The following is a 24879-nucleotide window of genomic DNA, read 5'->3' on the forward strand; positions in this document are numbered from 1 at the left end:
TTTATTTTTCTACTTGGACTTTTATTCGCGAAGACACATTGAGGCTTTTTTTTCCCCTCGCTACCTGTGGGCTGCCGGACCAGCCAGAGCCATGCGTTTTTCTCGTGCTGCATTGACAACCGTGCGGCGCACTTTGATGTGCGTTCGTTTTTCTCTGGCAAAGTGTATTTTCGCCTGGCATAGTTTTGGGCGTTTTCTGGCTAGCAGACGAGAAAAAGAAATAATGCATGGTCGCTTGCTGCCATTACTGGGAGGACTCAACGGAGTGCAACGCGTTCGCTTGAGCGCAACCTCTCCAGAAAATTTTGTCTCGCTAGTGTAGGATACCGAGAAGTATGTGTACGACTCTCTGTGGACCAAGCGTCTCACGTTTTCTTCACTATTCCTTCGGTAGCCACACTAGGTGCCCAAAGTAGGCATTCGATTGTAGCCAACATGCTTTCCTTTCCATTATTTCATTTCGGTGCCCACCCCGCCCCACAAAAGAAAAAGAAGAGACATTGTTGCGGCACAGCGAATTGTTGCATGGTGAAAGTTCGATTTTGTTACTTCTTCTGCGGGAAGTAATTGGCCATGGGACGCTTCAGTTGACGGATACTCTTAGTATATTATTGCGATAGCAGTTATATGGACACTCCAGGTGCATTCCTGCCATCACCCTCATGTTCTGTGTAAAATCCAAGGGCGATAACATCGTGACCGCGCGCTGTATGTGCGAGTGAAAGCGTAAGGGGGGGGGGGGGGCGGCATGGGTGAGCCAAAGATGGTGGCACTGTTTCGTGTGCGCAAGGGAGAAAAGTGGGGAGGTAGTGCACTGCCTTCCATCGCGCACGATACATCAGGGGGAGTGGAGGGAGGGGGGGGGGGGGGAGGAGGGCTGTGATCTGTGAATCTGTGGTTGCGCAACATGTTTGCCTTGTTGGACACATCATATATAGCGACTTTTTCTTAGATACGTAGATTTATTGGAGACCTATACGTATATGTAAACACCTTGTTGCGAGGTTGTGTATATGTGCAGTGAACTTTTGTGTTTCCAGTGACACTTTTTTGTCCCTTTATCAAGCTGTGTCTTCGCATCTGTATATCCCATTGTATGTTTGCATTTCTAATGTACGAAGGCGAGTCAAATGAAAGTGAGCCAACCCAACCTGCACAATAATGGTTCGGTTCATCATCTGTGAGGCATGCGCGTGACACAGAGGCATCTCTCATTTACAAAAGTGACACGCAGGTGTGAGGATCAAGGTTCTTTAATGTGCTCATACACTGGCTTGAACATGGTTACGTGACATAATGGACACTCCAAAAGTTGAAGTGCATGGTGTTGCGAGGTTTTTGACAGATGATGTTTCCTAAAAAAAAATTAGTCACCGTATGGCTGCCATGTACGTTGAACATTGCACTTCATTGGCCATTCTGAAGCGTTGGAGCAAACGGTTCAAAGGAATTGAAAGTTGCAAAGATGATCCAAGACCGGGCCAAAGCCACCGTGCAATCACCCCCAATACAATTGCAAAGGCTGATTAGGCAAGAATGGAGGATAAGCACTGATGAATTGGCAGGGCGTGTGAACATCAGTCACGGTTCGGGTCGCACCATAATTCATGAACATCTCAGTCGTCGGCTCTTGTGTGCACAATGGATGCGCAGGATTTTGAACCACCATCAGAAGATGGAGAGGTTCGGTGCTGCCTTGGACTCATCGTTCATAAAGCATAAAATTATAAAAATTGAATATTTCTATGCTTTTTGCCTTCTAAATTCATTTCATTTCTCAAATACTGCCTTCACAAATTTCCTAGTGTCTAGTGTACCTTTGATACCAAAATTAAATTCTTCCAATACAAGAAATAGTGATACATGGTATGTTCCGTGGTTTCGTACTAAATATAGCCTACAGTCACTACAACATAATCTACCATACATTTTAAATAAATATTAAGGTACACATACTTCATCCAAGGAACTGCGAATGCATTTTGTAAACATGTGATCACCGATTGTTTATCGTTTTTCAGAGACAACTGTGTTACTGATTTCGTAACCCATACACATATATTTCTATCTTCTGGTGTATCGGATATGTTTTGTTTAGTCTGTCAAAGCGAATTGTGTTAGCTTTTTAGTAACCCTTACACACACTTCCTTTTTTCTGGTGTATCAAACGTTTTTTTCTCTTAGTCTATATTATTTTCGGTCTTGTTATTGTGCATTTATGTAATTTATTTATTCTGAGTGTCTAACAATGTTACGATTTTTGATGCAACCACCATGTATGCCTTTTAACGGACCATCGGCCCAGTCAAGCTGTTTTTCCAACAGCTTTTAGCCTTTGGTATCCATCAGAACACTTGCATTTCTGGAAATAAAATCAATATCTATGTATCTATATCTAACCCGGTATCACGATGAGGGTGAGGACTTTTTATCTGCAATTGTGACCGGGGACGAATCATGGTGCCGCTACTATGAGCCTGAAACACGACGGCAAAGCTTACAGTGGAAACATTTAAATTCACTACCCCCAAGGAACGCAAAGGCAGTCATTTCTGCCGGAAAGGTGTTGTTGACTTTTTTTTCGATCGTCAGGGGCCATTATTGATCGAATCTGCTAAACCTGGAGAAACTATCAATCGTGTCCGATATTGTGAAACAGCGGATCGGCTGCGTGTTGCAATCAAGATCAAACGACATGGAAAACTCAGGAATGGGGTCATTTTGCTCCGCGACAATACCCGTCCCCATGTTGCTGATGTAGTTAATACAAAACTGGCAAAGTTCAGTGGGAAACGCTGCAACATCCGCCCTACAGCCCAGAGCTGTTGCCTTGCGACTTCCACATTTTGGAGCATTTGAAAGAACAGTTCAAGGGAACCAGATTCGTGTCGTACGATGACGTGAAAGAGTCAGACTTTTTGAAGCAGCAACCCAAGGTGTTTTATGAGACAGGAATTGCGCGACTCGTTAGTCAGTTGGGCGAATGTCCAAATGCTCATGGAGACTACTTTTAAATAAAGTACCCCATTTGTCACATATTAGCATTGGCTCACTTTCACTTGACTCGCTCTCGTACAGGAATCGCGCGACTCGTTAGTCAGTTGGGCGAATGTCCAAATGCTCATGGAGACTACTTTTAAATAAAGTACCCCATTTGTCACATATTAGCATTGGCTCACTTTCACTTGACTCGCTCTCGTACAGGAATCGCGCGACTCGTTAGTCAGTTGGGCGAATGTCCGAATGCTCATGGAGACTACTTTTAAATAAAGTACCCCATTTGTCATATATTAGCATTCGCTCACTTTCACTTGACTCGCTCTCGTACATTTTGCAGAACTCCTCCTTTTTATATGTGCATTTTGTTGCGACTATAATTTCGGAGCAAGTACTCACAATACAAGACCGGTGACAGCTGCTCCTGCGCAATACATTCTAGCAAAGGTCAGGGTCATTGAGATTTTTCCCTGGTCGTTGCATATGTACAAAAATGTACACAAGGTTCTTGAATGACAGAGAAAGAGAGATGCAAATGAGAGAAGGGCAGGGAGGCTAACAAAGTTTTATTAAAATATTTGTCCTAAATTGTTCATTTCATGGCCTTTACAATTTTCATATCAGCGGCATGCACCGCTTTGCTGGTTTCAAACTGATATAGTTCTAAAGTTCGTGTGATACATGCTTTACCTATTAAACATAACGAAAATATGGAAACATTGATATCAGTTATTTCGGGCACTATTTTTGAGACATACGAGTATTCTTTTATGAAAAAGTGCCTATTTTACTAGTCTTGGCAGTGCGTAGTGTTCAAGAATTCGTTTGCAGCATCTCTGGCATTGGCAACGCAGTTATTAATAATGTTTAATGTATTTGATCCCTCAACAATTTCTATGAGGAGGAGGCCGAGCTGCAAAGTGAGCCCCCCCCCGAAGGAAATTTCTGGCTATGCCACTGGTATTGCAGTGTATGTTGCTGCTCTTTGTCTTGAAATAAAATGTTAAAAACATAAAAGCACAGAAAATTAACACAATTCTAGTCGCAACAAGAAAGTTAACTTACAAAATCTCATATAACTTTTATTTGATCCCATTAGAGCTCATGTTCTAATTGTACACTTAAAATGATGCAGTAATGATGCATCATATATAGCAGAAATCCTGCGGTTAGTGTTAATTTCTAGAAATATGTCCTCATAAATCTATGGCAAAATGAATTGGTGCTCCAGTTAACACTATCGACTATGTTAGAAATGGAGTTCTAATATAAGTTAGCCAGATAATCAATAAATTTTACCATAGATTTCAGGGAATAACAAGCTATCAGAAAAGCTGTGCAGTACTCGCACTATTAGATTGATTTTTTTTCCCTTCCCACTCTGCAGCAGGAACACCCGAAGGTGCAGTCAAACATTTGCGACTAAACTAGCAAGATCAGTCCACAATATGGCTAAACCAAGCCAACTGCAATGATTATATATACACGGTAGAAGTTTTGTTTATTGTGCTAGACTGAAACATGCCAACGCCAGTTTTTTTTTTTTTCTTTTTTTAAGCCCACCTTTAATGCTTTGCTTCATGAATAAAAAAAAATGCAGACCTTGAGCGCAAAAACGCAGCGCTTCCAAACAACACTAGGCTGTTAAGAGGTGTTGCATAGGAACACTGAACTAAACATTGTCGCCATGGAAACTAAACTAGTCACGCATGCCTCAACAACTTCTCAGCTTCGTTGCTCCTGCCCTTACCACTTTGACACACAAACAAATTTTTTTCGACGTTGGGTACTCAAGGCAATTACCTGCTGTGACAAAGACCGCTTCACTTGCTGCCCAAATATGTCAAATTTGCAAGACCTTCACTCGTTCTACAAAGACAGAAGAGTTTGCGACAATGATACACAGCGTTAAGTGGTGGACACTGATCCTCACTGTACAATGAAAGTCATGCACGCTGCATCCAAGTGTCACATTTGCACACGCTTGCGCGAACATCTTTTTCACGGCACCACTGTCCACAAAAGAGTAGCGGAATCAGTTTGTAGTTGAGGTGTCGTGTACGGCGCTTCAAAACGTACATTAACACACCTGCATAAGTCGAGGCTGTGCCGTCCGTGGAAGCGGGGAGAACTTCCATTACTGCAACACTGCTTGAGTGAACAAATGTCACTGCCAGGAAGAAAACAACTGCGCCAGCTCTAATCAAAGGCTCCCGAAAAGGTTCTTGCATCGACTTGTGCTACACGATGCGTGCTACTAAATGGCAAGCTAAAAGCAATACGCCCCAAATGTGGGCACCCGTTTCAGGGAGACAGCACTTCAGGAACTGCATGAACTGCGAGCCGCTCCCATGTTCTATACCAGAAAATTCTATGCCTCTGCATTGAACAAGAATCGCAACCTTGCAGAAGTTCTTGCTGACCTTATTTTCTCACAGGGGATAAAGGAATGAAAAGAAAAGAAAGGTTATTTCACCAAAACGGAAAGATCATTACCGCTGAATTACAGTCACAACATATTAAAGTAAAGCTGGCAGAATCATATAACCAGGCGCTTCTTCATGCCATGACAAACTTGCTTTGTCTTGCTTTTGCACCAGTCATGAACAACCACAGCATCTTGTGCACATCGCTGAAGAATGTTGAGGAAAAGCTCGAGTCCAACTCTGCTCTGCCGAAATTCTGGAACACCGTGCGAAGGAAAAACAAAACTCGTCACATTCAATGCAGATTTTTCCGGAATGTTGTCACCTGCAAGGCCTTTTAAGAAATACCTGGAACCTATGCACGCAGAAACTCGACTACGTGGAAATACGCTGAAACATCGTGCAGCCTGTTTCAACTTACAGACGTGCTAAGTCCCTGGCTTAGGACACTAATCGCTGAGGACACTGTCCTTGCACAGTCTTTAAGTGGGGCTTCTTCGGTATAACTTCTGCACATGCAAGTTCCTGCACAGTGCTTATGCGCGAGCTTCAAGAGAGCGACGCAAAAGTATGGGTCGGAAAAAAAAAAAAAAGAGAGGCCCGCACAATAAAAGGATACATTCACGTGCTTTGGTCAAGGCAAAGGAGTCATCGCACATTATCACACTTTCTAAACTCCACATTGCGACCACAGTCAACCACAAAGGAGACATAATGCCTGGCTTAGTACTCTTCGTCGGAAGAATTCACCCCTTGTGTCGCTGGCACAGACTTTTTTGTCCGATTCCTTCGCAACGCATTTTCCCGCACGTGATGGCCCGACAGAGATGCGCCAGGGTGGTCTCCAACAGCGGCAGTGGTAGATCGAGCCGGTAAAGAGGGGGCGCCGCTCCCTGCACTGGCTGGCGCTGCCCCGGCAGTTCGAGGTGGCAGCCCCCTTGACCGCTTACGTCGCCTCATGGCCGCTCTCCGCTGCAGGCGCTGCGCTGCCCTGTCGACCCCACCGTCGTCGGAATCGGTGTCGCTTGCCGTTAACGTGTCCGAACTGCTGGACCACAACTGGAGCAAGCGTCTCTTCCGAGGCATGGGCTTGCACCTCCGGGCCAGCTGCTGAGAGGGCGCAGTCGACACCGCTGCCACAACCGTGGCTGATGCGGTGGTGCGGCGCTCTGCATCTCCTTCATCCGAGGAAGACAACTCGATGACAATTGGTGTCCTCGACCGCGCCGGCACTGCAGGCCTGACCGAGCTCACTATCATGCAGTCCGAGTTGTCCGATTCCGTCTCCACCAAATTGACCGTCGCATTGTGGTGCAGGCCACTCGGACCCGGCTGACTTGGGTCGGAGCGCACCCCAAGCGTTATGGGCGCCACGGGGGAGGCATCCTCGGGCGACGAGTCCGGCGTCTGCAGAAACTCCGCAGCGGGCGCGCCACGGGCCACAACATTGGCTCGGGTGTCGTACACAGCGACCCGGTCGTAGGCGACCATGTCGAGCGGTGACGCAACGAACGCAGCCAGCTCGTGCAGGAAGTGCGCCGTCCGGGTGCCGAAGAAAGGCCGTACGTGCTCTGCGAACTCGAGGCTGCACACCTCGTACCGCGTGACAAGCGCCAGCACCAGCTCGATGGTGAAGGTGATCTGCGCCTCACCACCTCCCAGCAGGGCCAAGAGTTCCCGGTTGAGCCACGGGATGAGCCGGTGGGTGCATGCGGGGTTCTCGCGAAAGAAGGCTGGTGTGAAGTGGCGGGTCGAGCGCCGGCTGTTGGGTGGGCACACCCACAGGTCGAGCTCGTACAGGCTTCGGCGTTCGGTGCTCGAGGTAGGCAGGGGACCCGCATGGGTGACGGTGGCTGCTGCACTGCGTGGTGCTGAGCGGCTCGACCTGGTTGGGAAAGGAAGTTCAGTTGAGGAAACGCTGCGGACAAGGCTTTGGGCCACCTTTCTGCAAGGTGTTACAGCTTTACCCAATCACTTTTCAGCTAACTTTCTGCCTGATCTTTTTTAAAAGCAGAGAATTAACAACAGCACACTAAAAAAGAATGGATACTGAGATGGTGGGAAGTGGTGGTTTTAATGCCTTGCATAAATTTTGTTTATCCTTACCACACTTTTTTCCTTCAACCACTTTTTTTTCCCCCCTTTTCTGTTGTTGCTCATGTGTTTCGCAAGAAACATGTGCGGTGAAGTAGCCATGCCAGGAAGGGGCCAGCAACACAAGCAAATTTGTCAGTTTATAGTCGGCACCTGGCCCTGTCAATCTTTCGTCTTTCTCCATCTATTTTTTTTCCCCTCCTCACTGTAGCGTTACGCAGATGTCAACTACAGCTGAGAACGCCGAATCTTTTAGTGACTGCAGATGGTACGTTTCACCCATTAATACGGTTCTTGTGTTTTGTTTTCCAAACCGTACGAACGTGGCTCTGCTAAATATGCCCACCTTCTTCCGTTATTTGCACTACACATCTATCCTTGCAGTTGTCTGCAGCACAAAACACTGGTGGCAACAAACTATAGAACATGGTGGTGCAAGCTTGGTTGCACCGTCCTATGTCAAGAATGTGGAGTGCAATGAGCTCTGTAGTTGCGCTCCATTTGCAGCAAATAAACGGTGTTCTTTTAAATGCATGTTAATGATAAACATACACTAAAACCTTGTTCATCCAGATATCATGGGACCGAACAAAAAAAAGGATCTCCTAATTTATTGATTTCACATACTGTCACTCCCTCGTGGAATTATAACAGGAAGAGCAAGTACAATGGAAGGAGTTGCAAGCAAAAACCAAATATAAGTACAGTATATAATTGCAAGAGTGTTATTGCAAAAGCTTTCACTGGGTTAAAACAACAGAATCAAGATTCACAGATTCAAGATATGGGTACAAATTATCGTTACCTGTAGGAATCTGATGTAAAAAATAAAACAGGTCAATTCAAGAAAGAAACTAGTAAACAGATGGGACAAAAAATATGGGATGAACATGATAAACAAAGCAGTCATGCACATAATGCATTATACAAAACCTCAGTGTTAGTAGAAAAGTAGTTGCAGATGAAAGGGCGTACATTTAAATACTAGAACATCAGAGAAGAAAAAAACAAAAAGAAAGCAGTAATATCAGGTTGCTAAAAAAAAGCAGACAATATTATATAGATTGGAGCTGTTTACAAGAGGTATAACTAAAGACGTTGATAATAGAGAAGCAAGCTAAAATAAATAAAAAGGAAAAGTGCTAGCGTGCAAAGATCAGTGACAAAGCAGGGAAAACAAATAAAAAGTGCAAGGATAGATTTTTTCCAACAGAACTAGCAAATGTATCTAATGGGCAGCTGCTACTGAAGGACTCCCTCAGATTATATCGCTCTCTTATCACTAAAGGAAAGAATGAATTCATAAAGCAGTCTGTATGAAAGAAACATTCATTGAGCGTTTGTGTGTGCTCATGTCGCACTGACCGTGTTCTAGTTCTGAAGATTATCTAGAGGTACCAATTTTAATCTGTTTGTGTAGAAGCTAGTACATACGCTTAGGACAGGCTAGTATTGCTTCATTTTGTACTGTTAAGATTCCAGCTTTGCTAAGTAGTTCGGCAGGCGAGTCTGTTAGTTTATGTTTATTGTACATAAACAGCAGTGCTTTCCTTTGTACACCTCGTTTGCTAACTAGCTGCTTAGTGCATGGGAACCAAACAACATTTCCGTCTGCACACGGTGTACTCGAAAGCAAAATCGGCCGTAAGTTTGTCGGGTCGTTTTTGCTGCCTGAATTATGTACTGGGACAATGTTTGCCGATTTCCAATCCTTTTGGAAGAACAGAGATGACAATCACTTGTTACACATAATACAAAGGCACTTTGCCATCCATTCTGCGTGTGGTTTCAAAATAGCATTCGGTATTTTGTTCGGGCCTGATCCTTTCTTTGTGTCCAGGCGCCCCCCCCCCCCCACTCCCTAGAGGTAGGTTCAGAACTCCAGACTTCGTGACGGTCAGAGGGCTTAGTCTGCTATTAACGGTGACGTCGATTTGACTTCTGCCTGCAAATATGGCAACACGAACTTTGCCGCTTTGTTTCAGTCGAACCGAAGCCCCGCTTTGTTTTTTTTTTGCATTGCACATTTGCAGCGCTCTGTGCTCACCGAATTTTGAGAGTTATCAGAATTAATCTATGTGCATACAAATTAACGAGAGTTTGATTCCATTACATTATGCATGCGCCTGCCGAGACCAGAGGTTGAGTCCAAATTATCAGATTTTCCAATGTTAACGGAGGGTCAAATTAAAGAGGTTTTACTGCACTTACTAGTGTGCTGAACTGTATACTGTACATACGTCACACACAGAGCTCACATATTTTTTTAGTGGCGGTGAGCAAAGTTCATTGAAGATTACATCCACATCACTAATGATCGCGGGCAACACGACCTGTATGAGTGGCCTCTCAACATTTTGTATCCCATGTGGTTAAATTTAGTAGAAAGTCTCAGCCCACCCCCTCCCCCCTCCATTTAGCTTGGAGCAACAGACAACCTTACACCCTAAAACAAGACTTGCATGAAGGGTCATGGGAACAATATTATCACGCTGACCTGGTCCGTACACCGCTGCTCCTTGTGAAACTTGATGGGATCCGCAGGACTGAGCGCCGGCGTGGCCTCGAGTGCCACCTCAGCAGCATTGGCGAGTACACGAGGTGGTGGGCCAGGAGTAAAGCACTGCTTAGTGCCGAGCTTCGCGACGTAGCTGCAGCCATCGCTGCCGCTGCTGCGGCGGCGCTCGCCGTTGAGGACGCCTGGGGTGCATCGTTGTGCACAAAGTACTGGTCGTAGTCTTCGAAGGAGCGCACATTGTGAACAATGCTCTTGAAACGCTGCTTGCACAGCGGGCACTCGGCTTTGACCTGCAACAAGAACACAGTGGGGAAAGGAATGATGTGGCCGAGTGGATTTGGCAGATTTAAATACGAGAGCCGCTCAATCAAAAGGAAAGCAACAGCCACAGCCACACGTCACATTAAGAGGCCTATTCAAATTATTGCGAGATACAAGAATGGCCAGAACTTGGAACCAAGGAGGAACTTGCAAGTTAGAACTCTTGTGTGAGCACCTGTTTGTGAGCGATCCCCCCAAGAAGCATTATCAAGGATTCTTGAGATTGGCTTCACCCACTCCACTGAGTTTGCTTTAACACTCAATTCGGCACTTTAAGAACAACAGAAGAGAAGGCCCACCATAAGCAGAGAGGTGTGTAGTTGAGTCCAGGGCCGTATTCTGCAGCGGTTCGCTTTGGAACCAGTTCGGTTTGGCTGTTACGTCACTCGGAGAAAGAGTGGAACGGGGCAGCGTGAGGGGAACCAATCAACGAGCGGCGGTCTGCCAAAAGATCACGTCATCATTTTCGTTTGTACTTGGGGGATGGTATAGCAATTGAAGGATGTTGCTGGTTTGATAAAAAAACATTGGTTTGTATAGAACACTTGCAAATATAATTTTCAGTAATAAATGTGAGCTTGCGGCGCAGACGGCTACTGGGAGCTGTAATTTTATTTGTGTTGTTTTCTTATTTAGTCGCTCGGTGGTGTGCCATACGTTATGCAAACAACTTGCCTCGCTTTGTTTACGTTTCGGACTTGTTCGCGTGCCGAAACCGAAACGATGTCGTCGCACAAGGACAGGCGGCTGGGTCCTCATGTTTCAGCGAGGCAGCGCGAAATACTCGTTTCATTTGTCCAGGAGCACCCCTACCTAGCAAAGGCGTTGTGTGTGTTGGGCCAGCAGCGGACGGCGGCTTTCTTTTGCGCCGTGGATGGGAATCTAACCCATCATTTTTCTTTGCCCACAACCATAATGGCCTTGGCGATGGCTGTAATGATCCGGCTGACCGAAGGCTGCGACAGTGCAATCGCTTCTTCATTCCAGACGCACTGTTGAAAGCTCCCGGTGGTAAAAAACCGCAGCACGCACAGCACTTTCATCGTAGTGTCGACACCACGAAATCTTTGAGGTCCGAGATGTTCTTCCAGCTCATCGCAAATACGTTGCACTATGTCTTTGGAGAGCCTAAAATGCCTTGGAAACTCTTCTTCGGCCATGCCGAACGCGTCGCGTCGTTGCCTCCCGTCGCGTCGTCTTTCGGCGCTCGCCAGCAGCACAACCTAGCACAACCAAAGGAGCCGCCATTGCCATTTCTGTCTCATCTCGTCTAGGTGCCGGCTCGTCAGCTGGCACAAGACTAGCCGGCGGCCACGGTTGCCCTAGCAACCCTCGACATCATGCTCGCCACCGCGCGCGACCCTCGAGCGAACCACTTATCAGCGGTTCCTCTCGTAGCAAGGAACCGGTTCCTTTCCAGGTAATTGACAACCTGTGTGACGTCAACAAAATCTGTCGTCCCGCCCACTAGGGATGACGACAATGAAGCGCCGACCAATGGCAACAGCCAGACGGAACCGGTTCCAAAGCGAACGGCTACAGAATGCGGCCCCAGTCTCTTTTCTTGTGTGTGAGTGTGTGTGCTCTCTAAGGTTGAATTTCCACCAACTAACAGTTCAAATAAGCCATTCTAGCAAGTTCACATGCACTGCTGTGCAAATTGTCTCATTCTCACATTCCTTTCTTCTGCCATTTTCCAGTTTCTATTGGTTATTTTATGACGAACTGGTTGAGTATCAATCTGGCAGCTGCAGTTGGCTCTTTCATGGCTTAAAATTACCAGGTGTGTTTATTAAATAGAGAGAGTAAAAAATATGAAATGAAAGGCAGAAGTTGGCAAGGGTAACCATATGGCTGGCTACTTGCACACGAGAAAGGGAGAGGAAGGGGGAAGGAAAGATGAGATAGATTCATGGGGTGCAATGTCCCAAAGCAAAACTGGGGCTCTGAAAAACACTGTAGTCGACCCTTTCCGGCACTATGTGCACAAGTGTGCAAGTAAAGATGATGAATTAAAATCAAAAGCAGTGATTAAAATTAAATTTAAACTGCATCACAAACATCTCGAAACGCTTCTGATTGGAACTAAGCTGCAAATTTGAATAATAAGCATAAAGAGTTTTAGCTAGATGAGTTGGAAGGTAGACAGCTGGACATTTGCCCTTTGTGCCAGTTTGTCTCCATATAGTGAAACCTGAGGGTGTCGAACTGAATCAGAACTGAACCGAAAACTGGAGCTGAACTGTTATTTTCAGCTGAACCGGTACCGTACCAAACCATTATTTTTTCGTCATCTTGGAGCTGAACCTAAACAAGCACTTACTAAAGGAAGCATTGAGAACCGGTCAGATAAATCATTCAGAAGGCCCTGTGAACCCTACGAAGAGCATGTCAGAAGCTAAAACTCAGTTCTGACACTCATTAATTTTTGTGCAACCAGGGCTGCCCCTTATGCGATAAAAAATGTGGCCGCTTTGTGAGGCTTCCACAAAGGGACAAAAATCATTTTGTTCAACTTCTTATTCTGTGTTAAGGCTGTACGGAGTCGGCTGTACTGCAGTTGCAATCCAACAACACTCATGAGGGCAATCTATAGCACTGAAACTACCAATGTTCATTGCGGTTGTGTTTGGCGTCATGTGCGACATCAATGCTTCATGTGGCAGTGACGGTGAAAGAAAACAAGAATGTAAAGCCCTCTGTTAAATCAACAGACCAAATAAATATGCGATTAAGAAATAAACATCTTTTTTAAAACTCCAAAGAATTTTGAGTGTCGCATAAGCTTGCTCCAAGTTGGTACAGCTATACTTGGAGTGATACGAGACCGTTGGCGTAGGTTGATATAACTTCGCAAAATAAGACAACTAGGAGACACAGAGCCTCAGTAGGCGCTTCTTCGGCGCAGTGCCACTTGGCCACAAAATAATTTAGCTCGATCAACTATGCAGCAAAGTACAAAATGGTGCAAATCGCCCGTACAAAACGTGATTGATGTGTTACTGCAAACACGCAAAGGAACCTAGGCGTGAGCGAACTTGCAGAATCACAACTCAATTTCCATCGCAGCTCTTTCTGTCCAGCAGTTAAATTAAGTATTTATCATTAAGCCACACAGTTTAATATGTTGCCCGCATGTAACACTTACCAACAGTTGGCAAGGAATTTTCTTCAAGAAGGCCAGTAATTATTCTGCACACATTTTACTTCACAGACATCCCCAAATTTTCCCTAAATGTAATCTCAGTGGCGTGCATAGTTCTCCAAGGACAGCAGGCTAAATCCTGCACCATTCTTAAAACAGTCTTACCACGCTCGAGCAGCTGAATACATAAGTTACACCTTAATTTCCACCCCAGTTGAGCTCGATGTCCTATGTAGTTCTCTTATGACTCTTGGAAACATAGCAAATAACGGCAGCATAACACTCTAGAACACTTGAACAAGTTATCCTCCGCAACACAATAATTAATGTGCGCAGTTTAAGCACTTATTGTACATGTAACACACAAGGTGATTCCTACTTTAAAGAAATGTAAAGAACATGTCTGGCTTAGTTCACCGACTATACCGGTAGAATTAACTACGTGCCTTGCATGAAAATTGAGAAAATGAGTGTTCAGTAGTTTTTTTCAAGACACATAATTATTCTATCTACTCCAAACTGTCAAAACACGACACACATAGTATGGCCCTTATTTTCTCTAAGTATGAAATTACTGCCGTCTTTGGTCCTTCCAAGAAAGCAGAAAACCTTTGTGAGTGTTTCATATACCACATTTTGGCCAGTTGAAAACAAAGCTCTAGAAATTTTCATTTAGCACCTAAATAACTTGCAGCTGCAAGATTTATATGTGTTCCACCCCGAACATTTCCCACATTTTCTCAAAATATAATCTTTGTGAGTGGTCAATTTTTTTTTCCAGGAAATTGTGAGAACAGGCATATAGAATGTTTTCAAAAGCTAGTCACACTTGCAGCTTCGCCATAAGAATGCAACAGCATCGAAGTTTCAGATCACTGAAACTATGGAACCTGCATGGATGTGTTATACAGGGATCGAAGCGGACAAGGAAGCTTAGGGACAGCTCTGGTAGCAAATTTTGCACTTTGGAGCAGTTTTGGAGCATGAGTTGACAATTTTGATGCAGTAAACAAGCATTTTGGAGCAGCTTGGTAAAGGACAATAAGAATGCAATACAGGCATACAAAGACAAGGCATTCTTTTGTTGATTTTGCAGAACACTACTAGGTAACGGCAGATCAGTTTTACAGAAGCCTGCAAGGGGAGCAAAATTTTTAACTCGAGAACGTTGAAAAACACACATACTTGGGTTTAACTTTTACATCAGATTCACACTGGAATACACACACAGAAAATGTGTGCATCAAACCGCTTAGAGCCCCGTGGTCTTTGAGGCGGAACCTCAATCCGGCAACCCCTGAAATTAAATGCCTTGCTTACAAAGCTCTAGTTAGACCAATTACTGAATATGTTAAAATCGTTTGGGACCCACACACCATAACTAACTCTTCTAAATTTGACCGAATACAGAGGCTGGCTGCCAGGTTTATATTTAATAAATATTGTCGCATCCATTCTCCAACATAGTTATGTCAATTAGCTGATCTATCACCACTTGAGCTCAGAACTAAATATGACAGATTAAAATTCCTCTTTGAAGTTATTCACAATAAAGTAGATATTAAATCAGATGATTAATTTGAGCTTCCTATGAACGCGTCAACGAGGCATTGTCATAGTATGTACATTCCTCCTCCACTCGCCCGCAATGATTGCTTCAAGTTCAGTTTCTTTCCTAGGGCGATAAGAGACTGGAATTTGTTACCCGACTCTCTTGTAGCCTCGATTCCCTTAACTACCTTTTTGGAAAGTCTTAAAAGCACAACTTTTTGCAATAACACATAGTGAATTACCCAATATGTATGCATTTACGTTTACATGTGTGACTCTTATTGTGTCTATGACGATGCGGTGCCAAATTGTGGATGGTTTCTTTTTACTTTCCTTTGTATGTTGTAGTTCATACTTTTCTATTCTAAGACAAGCTTTGTGAGTCAATGCTTGTAACTCGGTCGCATTCTGTGTTTGTTTTTGTTTTTATTCTCCACTCCTGTAATAGCCTGATGAGGGCTGACAGTATAAATAAATGAATGAATGAAAAAATGCATGACAAGGAAGAATTGTCATCCACATGACTACAGCATGAAGCTACAAGACACCCATACAAGTTTCTCAGAAACCACCATAATATCACATACCGGACATGCCAACCAAATGTGGCCAAGAAAGAATAACCAAAGGCTTTCTGTTCGTAGGCTTGTGTAATGCTAGTCAAGCATCTTTGTTTTTCATTGTGAACAAGCAACTAATATTTAAGTTAGTGAACTAACATTTATTACCCTACTCATTCAATAAGGTGTCAATGCAAAGGGTGTGGAATAGGTCAAGAAATTACCAATAACAATGTATATAGTGACCTAGGAGTTGTGTGATCCGTTTTTCCAACAAGAAAAAAAAAAGCAAGGAAAAGCCTACATTTCTTTTTTCATCCATGTGACTACGCATCCCCAAACTAATATTATAAGTTGTCTCAGACATAAACATCATCAGTGCATTGTGTACTATATTATTAACATGCAAACCTGAGTCACGGTCTTGTAACATTTCGGAAAGCAAAGTGCTCCAAGATAGCACTACTTTGCATGTGACAGAGACTGAAGATTCGCACTAAAAACTGCTGACGCGACGGGAAAAAAGCGAGGCCGCCCCTTTCCAGTGCCTCTGTTTGACGAGGTTTGTGTCAAGAATGATGCAATTTTTGGTGCGCAGAAGCCTTGTCACGGTCAGTGTTTTCTTAGTTTTTTTTAATTTATTTCAGGGCTTTCTTTCTTCTTAAAAAGTACTCACGAATCCTAGGCTGCTTTCAACGCTGATAGCAGTCATTTGTCAATGTCATCCACAACTTTTTCACTGACATCAAATCAATTATGTAGACTTATAAAAGCACATAACCAAACACCTTGAACAGGAAGAAATACTAAAAGATTGTCAGCATGGTTTTCGCAAAGGAGTTTCCACAGTCACACAACTAATTGAGCTTGTCCACGATGTATCGTTAAGTATTGACCAACAGAAACAAATCGATCTAATCTTTCTAGATTTTTCAAAAGCCTTCGATCGCGTAACACATAAGAAATTAATTTACAAACTCGAACTTACCTTGGGAAAGGGCCCTATTCTGAACTGGATCACAGACTACCTTACTAACCGCACTCAGTTTGTAGAAGTTAACCAGCAATATTCCATCAAATCTAGCGTAAAATCCGGAGTTCCACAAGGAAGTGTTCTGGCTCCAGTTTTATTTCTCATATACATTAATGATCTGCCTTCTAATATTCCAGTCAATGTTAGATTTTTTGCTGACGAATGTGTTCTGTATCAGGTAATCAATTCTTATAATGACCATGTGGCCTTGAACGACGCTTTGTCACTTGTGTACAAATGGTGTAACGAATGGCAAATGACTTTAAATATTAAAAAATCTGCTATTTTATCAATTACAAGAAAAAAGCTCGCATCAGAATTTAACTACCCTATAGATAATGCCACACTTAACAAAGTGAAGGAGTACAAGTACCTTGGCTTAACACTAACACACAACTTCAGGTGGGAGCACCACAACAACGTTACCTCGACCGCACAAAAAAAAAAATGTTTTTCCTAAACAGACGTCCTAGACTAGCACCCCCAAACACAAAACTACTAGCATATAACACATCTGTCAGATCTGTATTAGAGTATGCTAACATTGTTTGGTTTCCTTTCACCAAAGAACTTGTTAACAAACTAGAAGCAGTTCAAAGGAAGGCACTAAGATATATTTACAACAAACATAGGTTAACAGACTCACCCACAGAATTGCTAAAACAGGCCAGTATACTGAACTTACAAAAATGAGCCAAGCTCGCACGATTAAAAATTATGTATCAACTTATTCATAATTAATTGAAAATAGAAAGTTCCAAATACTTATCTTTAGCACAAACAAGACTCACCCGACATAAACATTCACTATCATTAAACGAACACCCATTTCATACGGAAAGCCATAAGCATCCGTTTTTCCCTTTAATGACACGTGAATGGAATAAGCTGGAACCTAGTATTACCCGATTGTTAACTACTTTTTTGACATTAGCCGAAAATGAATTATGTGCTTCACAATTATGACGCACCTGTGTCACCATTTATTTTTGTGCCATTTTATTTCATTATATTGTGTACATAATCAAAATTTCTTTAACGACACCTTAAACGTACCTTATGGATTACTACCTCTTGTGCATACCTCACTTTTATAACTTGTATTACTTGCCATTACTGAGTACTATTGTTTATTTATGCAAATTCTTTACTTCTTTTCCTGTTGTAGTTATTGCTTACCACCATTAGTATTTGACAGACTACCTCATTACCCCTTGTTACTCTTAAATTTAATGCTATGTGTTATTGTGTAATTTATGCCCAACATCTTGTTCACCTCTGTAAATTTTCTACCTTCTTGATTACCTCTTTTTTTTTTCCGTAACATTATTAGTGTATTACGTCACTTTTCTGCCTACTACAATGTCTGCCTCTGCTAATTGCATTTCTATTAAGTGTAATCTTAATATTGCGCTAATTATTATTGTTAGATTGCAAGATAACTATGTGTGCCCTTCCTGTTATGATCCCTGATGGGATCGACAGTATGAATAAATAAATAAGTAAAATAAATAAATAAATTTGAGTGAAGTATACACATGGCAACTTCAATTTTATAGTTATTTGATAGTTACGTTTAAAAGTGAAAATTCAGGACTGCCGCAGGTTGTATTACTAGCTGCTCTTTGATTGAATTTCGACACTGAACACACCGCCACAAGCCACAATTACCTCTCACTGTTGCCGCATAGAAACAGTCGTGGAAGTCCTCGTAACAGTCTTGCCATAAAATAAAAAATTGTTGCTCTACAACGTCTCATAATATGCTCCCAAGCTTTTTTTTTTCTAGTGCTGTCGCCACAGCGAGTGCTAGACTGACCTTTGACCATTCCAGAAGGCATGAAAAGCAGAAGGTATGGAAGCAACTGTCGGTGAATGACTTGTTCTCGGGTGGACCGAGACAGATGGCGCAGCTTTGCTCCGGAGATGACGGCCGCTCTGGTGACTTCGACGATGGCGGTTGGGGAGGGGCAGCGGTGTCCGCTTTCGCACCTTCCAACTTGACCGCAGAGGCCAGGGTTTCACTGGCCGCCGCACCATCACTGCTGCTGCGAGCAGATGGCATTGCCACCTCACTGGTTGCCATGAGACTTCTTTCACAGCTGCAGCAGGACAAAAAGAAAATGTGCATGTTTGCGCATATGTTGATTCCATTTTTTGTCTTGTTTCATTTATCTGGTTTCTTAGACAGTGTCTAGGACGAGCTCAAGCTAGGTTGCATTTAAAAGAAAAAGACCAACTTTAGGAAGCGGACCTCTAACTCAAGCCAGCAATTTTTTTAAATCTTTAAATATTCCAAAATTTAAGAAAGCTGAACCGTCAAGTTTACGTCCCCAACTAGGCAAGAGAAAGTGATATTACAAGTCTGTAGGATGCACCTATCAAGACCTATAAAGCAGACAGAATTGGTGTGCTGTACACATCTCCAAAACATACCACTAATATCTGAGTATGTTGCAAAATGCCCGTAAGCATAATACTAATTTCACATAAGCCGTAAATTCATATATCACATTTGTCCATTTGTGATGCTCTAAAAGAAGCAGTTTGCAGAACTTCGCTACCTGTTTTCGGTACAAAGTTACAGATTTGTAAAATTCATGCTTCTGTTTTTTAAAGCTTACAGATTTTTGGCATTTTTAGTACAAACATTGAGGCCGTAAATCAAAATTCTGCTTCTCTTGGTGATGGTAGAATTCATATTTCTTAAATGCAATAAATTTCATTAAAATCAATTCACTGAATGTCCAATGTGAGCATTTCTATATTTCACATGCACTTGAATGGGGAAATCCGAGTTGCCGACGAGGCAATGCTTCTCTTATTGCCGTTTAGGATCACTAGTCCCTCACAGTTTAGAGATGGAATATTCTTTCGTCAAGCTCTCTCAATCAAATGACCATAACTTCCTTGCGCAGAAGTTGTATTGTTGCTCTTTACACAGGAGTAGCAGTTCTGTGTAACCAGATGACGGAACCAGATGTGTAACCATGTCACGGTGCGGCATTGTTTGCGTCGGCAAAGCACTGATCAACGGGTGCCAGAAGGTCGTGGCAGTAGGAACCGGCAAGCAAGACGGGTATTGCCGGCCACTTGGTCAAGCGACCAACAATGTCGAAGGCAGGTTTAGGCGTTGTTTAGACATTGTTGTGTTGGTGGGACCTTGACATCCCAAGTTTTTTGTAGGGACCCCTGCACACTCTCTGCCCCACACGTGCATGGAGAAGGTTTCTAAGATGGGACGAGCTGCGAATATCCCAAAAATATGTGGTGTCTCTAAGCAATCCCATGTCCACAAATTGCTAACACTGCAGGTGCTGTCAGAACGTTTGGCGCTGTATGGCCGGCTGCCGTTGTTTCTTCTGTGTTTGTCAACGGACAATAGGGGTCTTCCACGGGCTCAAAGGTGTGTGCATGTGTGGTGCAACGCAAGGGCGAAACCTCTAACAGTGGGGGGGATTCAACCATTCCCTCGCCCCCAATTAAAAGGGGCGCAGCCATGACCTTGGGAGGAGTCGTGATACAATTGGGTGAACTTGATTGGATCGCCACCAATATCTGCCGTTCCCCAACCCAGGGAACTAGGGAAAGGATTAGTTATTAGTTATTTGAACGCGGGTTTTAGTCCCAGCTGAGCAGTCTAGAAGCTGAGCCTATAATCTCTGAGAAGCGTCGAGGGGCTAGGGCCGTCCAGTATCGCACGGGCTGGCTAGCCACGTCTGAGCACCAAGTGACTAGCTGACGTAAGAGACAAACCAATGTCTGCAGTGCAGCTCACAGTAGTTCCCCTCAAGTTAGCTCAACCTGCTCGAGGGAAGTCATGAGATCTAGACTCCCGGGAAACCCAGCACAGCAATCTCGTCCACCGCAACAATATCAGCTAGCCAGTGTTCTTCGAGAAAGCTCTGCCGTCGACTCCACGGTTTATGGACTTGCTGCTGCTGCCCGGCCATGCACATACCATAATTTGTTTTCTTTTGAACTCTGTTTTAGTCGACCACTGTTAAGTCTATTCTTTTGTAGTGTTAGTTTTTATATCCACTGTTAGTCGCTCGTATTTCTTTTCGTGTCATCATTGATATACATTAACCCCTTAAGTGTTTCTGAGGAGCAGAACTCCTCCTAGCCTAAGTGTCCCCAAACTGTTTTGGACGAGCAGAGCTCGTCCTACCAGAATAGATTTTCCTCTCGAGTTTTAAGGATCAGAAGCGCTCGTCTATGGCTTAGATAGAGTGTCGCCCACCTGATGGAAGCGCTTAGTTGGCGATTTCGGTTTCTCCTATGGCAGGAGTGCGGTTTTTGAGTGAAAACATGGCATCTGGTGGCGGTGACACATGCATAGCTGTCCCGTCAACCCGAAAAAGAAGCTTTTCATCTTCATCGTCTTCTTCCAATTAAGATGATTTGGACACCGATGTTTATCTCGTGTACGAAAGTGAAGACGACAGTGATGACACTGAATTGAGCAGTTCTGGCGATAACATCCCTGAAGCGAACAGTGCGAGTGCTCGTCAGTAGGTGCAGCTTGATGTCGACAATTCTGGTGCGAAGCCTCCTCGGTTTTCAGTGAAGTAGTCAAAGGTTGATTAGCCTACATAAGTGAAGAACGATGAGGCATTTGCAAATGTTTTTACGTGGTTTGTATCTTTTATTAGCAGCAGGCAGCTGGTTTCCTGTGTAACTTTTAGAAATAAACTGTATTACCTTGATTTGACTTAGTAGGTGGTACAAATATTTTTTCAACATTGAGTAGTTGCTTCTTAAAAAGTACAATAAGATTTGAAATCAGCCATAACACAGGCACTTTTGGTCTGGAAATTTTCAGAAAAAAAAAAACATAAGCACTTAAGGGGTTAAGTGCATGTGTGTTAGTGTTCTTGTGTCTGACCCCTTTACTGTGTTCACTTGGGTACAGAACAACCAGCTAGCTTGCATATCCTGTCGATGACTTCGCGCTGACAGTGAACGAGCGACAAGCTGTGACAAACAAGAAACTTAACCAGATTACGGGCATTCTGGTCAAGACAACAGTCTAGATAACAAAAATCGAGCAAGCAGATGCCGGTACGCAAGCCGAGCCTTTGTTACATTCGCAATCAAAGACTGCATAACAAAAAAAACATATGCGTCATCGCAGAAGGTGAACGCCTGCAAACGTGCCACAGTGAGATGACAACTAGTCTCTTCAGCGCTAATAAAAAGATAAATTACTAGACAGTTATACAAAGTAAGGATAGTAGTTCTATGGGCAGCATAAACTTTTAAGCATTCCCTTACTAACTGAATTAACAAGCATGGTGTCACAGCAGTTAAATTGGCTGCATAAACTTGAAAACATTCGCTTACTAAATTAACAAGCGTAGTGTGGCGCGCGCACAACCAAACATGAGCCCATTTCACTCTATGACCACGGAAACTCGATGTCAAAATGCCGGAGTGAGAAAACGCGGCAGCATCAGCGAGTGAACTGACATTCGTGCTGCCTCTCGCTTCAAGGTGAACTAAGCTGCGAATACAGCGCAAACAAAGCTATGAGCCCCCGCCGCACCTAGGCTCTGTACTAATCGTAGCTCGGCCCATGCGACAACGCCATAAGCAGCAGCCGCCAGAGTAGAACGCCCTCCCTCCCTCCCTTCCGCCCGGTGCCTAGCGTGGGCGATGGAAGACGGCGCGCTTGCTCCACTTTCCTTCCTTGTGAGAGCGAGATTGAGCCCCCATCGTTGGCTCACTCCCACAGGCTTTCACTCGCACATACAGCATACGGCGCGCGACGACAGTGTTATCACCCTTGGACTTCATACGGAACATCATGGCAACGGCAGAAATGCGCTTGAAGTGCCCATTAACACTTTGTGGAGCACACAGCTCCACATCACGGAAACTTGGAACAAACTGTGCACCTTTCTTTCTACCCATGGAGAACATATTCATACAATAAAAGGATGAAACGTTGAGCTAAAGTAAGCTGGAAATGTAATTCATTGATTTGTTTAACTATCCACAGCTGTCATGCATGTCGATCATGCATCAAAGACAGTGAAGCTGCATTTTTGACAGTTATCACACCTTTTGGAAGTCCTACCCCGAAGACTTTGTGCTCACCAGCGATTCACCAGATGCGATGCAATTCCTTCGGGGTCTTCTCGAACACTTCAACATTTCCAAGCTTCGATCATTACATGCTACGCCGGCACTGCTGACACTGGTACGTAACTGTTGGTTAATTTCCGACGGCTCTTCGATATTTCACAACGACCACGTCGCCACAAGTTATTGGCCGCAGCACAAGAACTCCCCTGGGTTCGCTGTGAAAGTTCGTTTTGCCCAACGACCACAACCAATGTTCTGTGGTCGGTAATCTCCGCATCGCCGGAAATCGCGAACGATTACGATGTCTATACATCCCAGTTTAATTTTATTTTCCTTGTTTTGCAGCGAAAAAGAAACATTAAAAGAGTAGGTGATCTACGACATAGTAGCCTCGTCTGTGACCTAGGAAACAAGCTTTTTTTTTTCGTCTATTTTTTTGCGGTACAATCAAGGTCACGTAAAGGTCCTGGCGAATAGAGGCGCACAATAAGAAATTAGCCGCTGGGTGCACTTCGCCGCTGGCTGCGTTCGGAGTCGAAGCAAGCGTCAAATCCCATCTGCCGCAGCTGAGTGGCTCGCAATATAAGTGACATCACGGCGAGGCGCAATGAACGTGGCTTCATATAAGTTAGCCCTGCCCGCTATCAAAAATAAACATGACAAAAGACAATCAAAATGTGACGCGCTGCGACTGAATGCCAGGGTAAACACAGGAGTCGACCGCTTTCCAGTCCCGACGGCTCAATAACGTCGGCGCCGTAAACCCATGACGCCGTCGAGACAACTGCCTGAACCACGGCCCGAACAACTTCGCGCCCACTGCCACATAAAGAGACGCAGCAAGGTAATTGGAACGTTCGTCGTCTTGAGGCTGGACGCAGTTAATCGGAGGAAAGCCACGCAAAAACGTTTTACGAGCTTCCCTTCGCCTACGCATGCGGCGGAAAGGACAACTTCGACGAGTGACACTCCTGCGTTCATAAGCTTCAATTAGAGTGCACTTGAACACTCTAATAACGCTTTAGCTTCAGCAGCAACAGAATCGGGCGGTCGGACTCCGTGAACTCCTCAGACGAGATCGCGGTGGGTCACCGCATGACCTCTCTGTGAGAGGACTTCGGTTCACCCCTCCAATTTTCCATTGCTGCGACTAGCCGCCTTCGGACATGCCCGTTTTCGTGTCGAACACCGTCTTGGCTGTGCATGGCCTTTCCAGACTCCGTTTAGTTATCTTTGTACAAGAAACGAGGCATGTCACCTACACAGAAGCGAACATAAAAGGTGACGCACTGGCTGCTAGGCCTTCGGGCAATTAAAAAACAGCCCGTTTCCCCTCGCAGCGCTGTCATGAGATGCGGGGTTTTCGTCGCGCCCGTTCTATATTTTTCGATGCCGCATCGCTTGAAACGTTTCGAAAAGTTTTTGTCGTGTCGACGTGACACAGCAGGATGAAGTGACTCACCTCACCAAATGGTCTCGATTTTGAGCACAAGGTCGAATTTGTCAGTTAGACGAGGACACATCGTTTGCACACGCACAATCGTTCGCCATCACTACGCCTGCTGCTATTCATCTGCGCATGAGAGCTCGCAGCGCTGTTTGCTTCCTTAGCGGCGTGAAGAGAAAACGCTTTATGTGCGTTCGAAAAATCAGAAGTCAAGGTTATACGTCAATATTATTTTACAGGCTTTTCGTTAGATCTCTCTCAAAGTTCAGTTTGAAATAAAACGAATTTTGCAGACAGCGTGATTCCTTGTTACATTTGGGGAAGCCAAGTAGATGTGAGAGCGCGTCTGGATATAGTGCCAACTTAGATGCCCGTTTTTATGGCACTAATTAAATTTTTTTTTTCATTTTTTTCTTTATATATCACGTTTTGCATGAATATATGCACGAATATTTGTGTTTTTGTCTCAAATATTTTATGAATTTAGAGAATCATGGAGGTGCCCACCGCACGCTCGTCCTCTTTCCGAAATTAGTACTAGGGTTTACTAATTAAAGCGCTTTTCCTTAATAGTGACTTCAACAATAGTTTGGCCTAGCACGGACGCTTGTATATGTAAGCGTGTACTCGCAAAAATAACCGGTTCGCTCACATCTAAGTTGTTACGTTGTTTGTTCGTGCTTTCTCAAAATAAGAC

The 24879-nt window shown here is 44.1% G+C and overlaps 1 protein-coding gene across 1 annotated transcript; it reads right to left on the reverse strand.

The window, feature by feature from the left end:
* Nucleotides 1-1237: 1237 nt before the first annotated feature.
* On the reverse strand, nt 1238-24316 carry LOC126517362 (E3 ubiquitin-protein ligase Topors-like). The gene is made up of 4 exons (XM_050167069.3): nt 24198-24316; nt 18465-18747; nt 10015-10325; nt 1238-7308 (listed from the first exon to the last, which is right to left on the reverse strand). The coding sequence occupies exons 2-4, from the start codon at nt 18729-18731 to the stop codon at nt 6147-6149; spliced, it is 1740 nt and encodes a 579-aa protein (XP_050023026.2). The 5' UTR covers nt 18732-18747; nt 24198-24316; the 3' UTR covers nt 1238-6146.
* Between the last annotated feature and the right edge of the window lie 563 nt (nt 24317-24879).

The sequence above is a fragment of the Dermacentor andersoni genome, chromosome 11 (assembly GCF_023375885.2).
Source record: "Dermacentor andersoni chromosome 11, qqDerAnde1_hic_scaffold, whole genome shotgun sequence".
NCBI lineage: Eukaryota > Metazoa > Arthropoda > Arachnida > Ixodida > Ixodidae > Dermacentor > Dermacentor andersoni.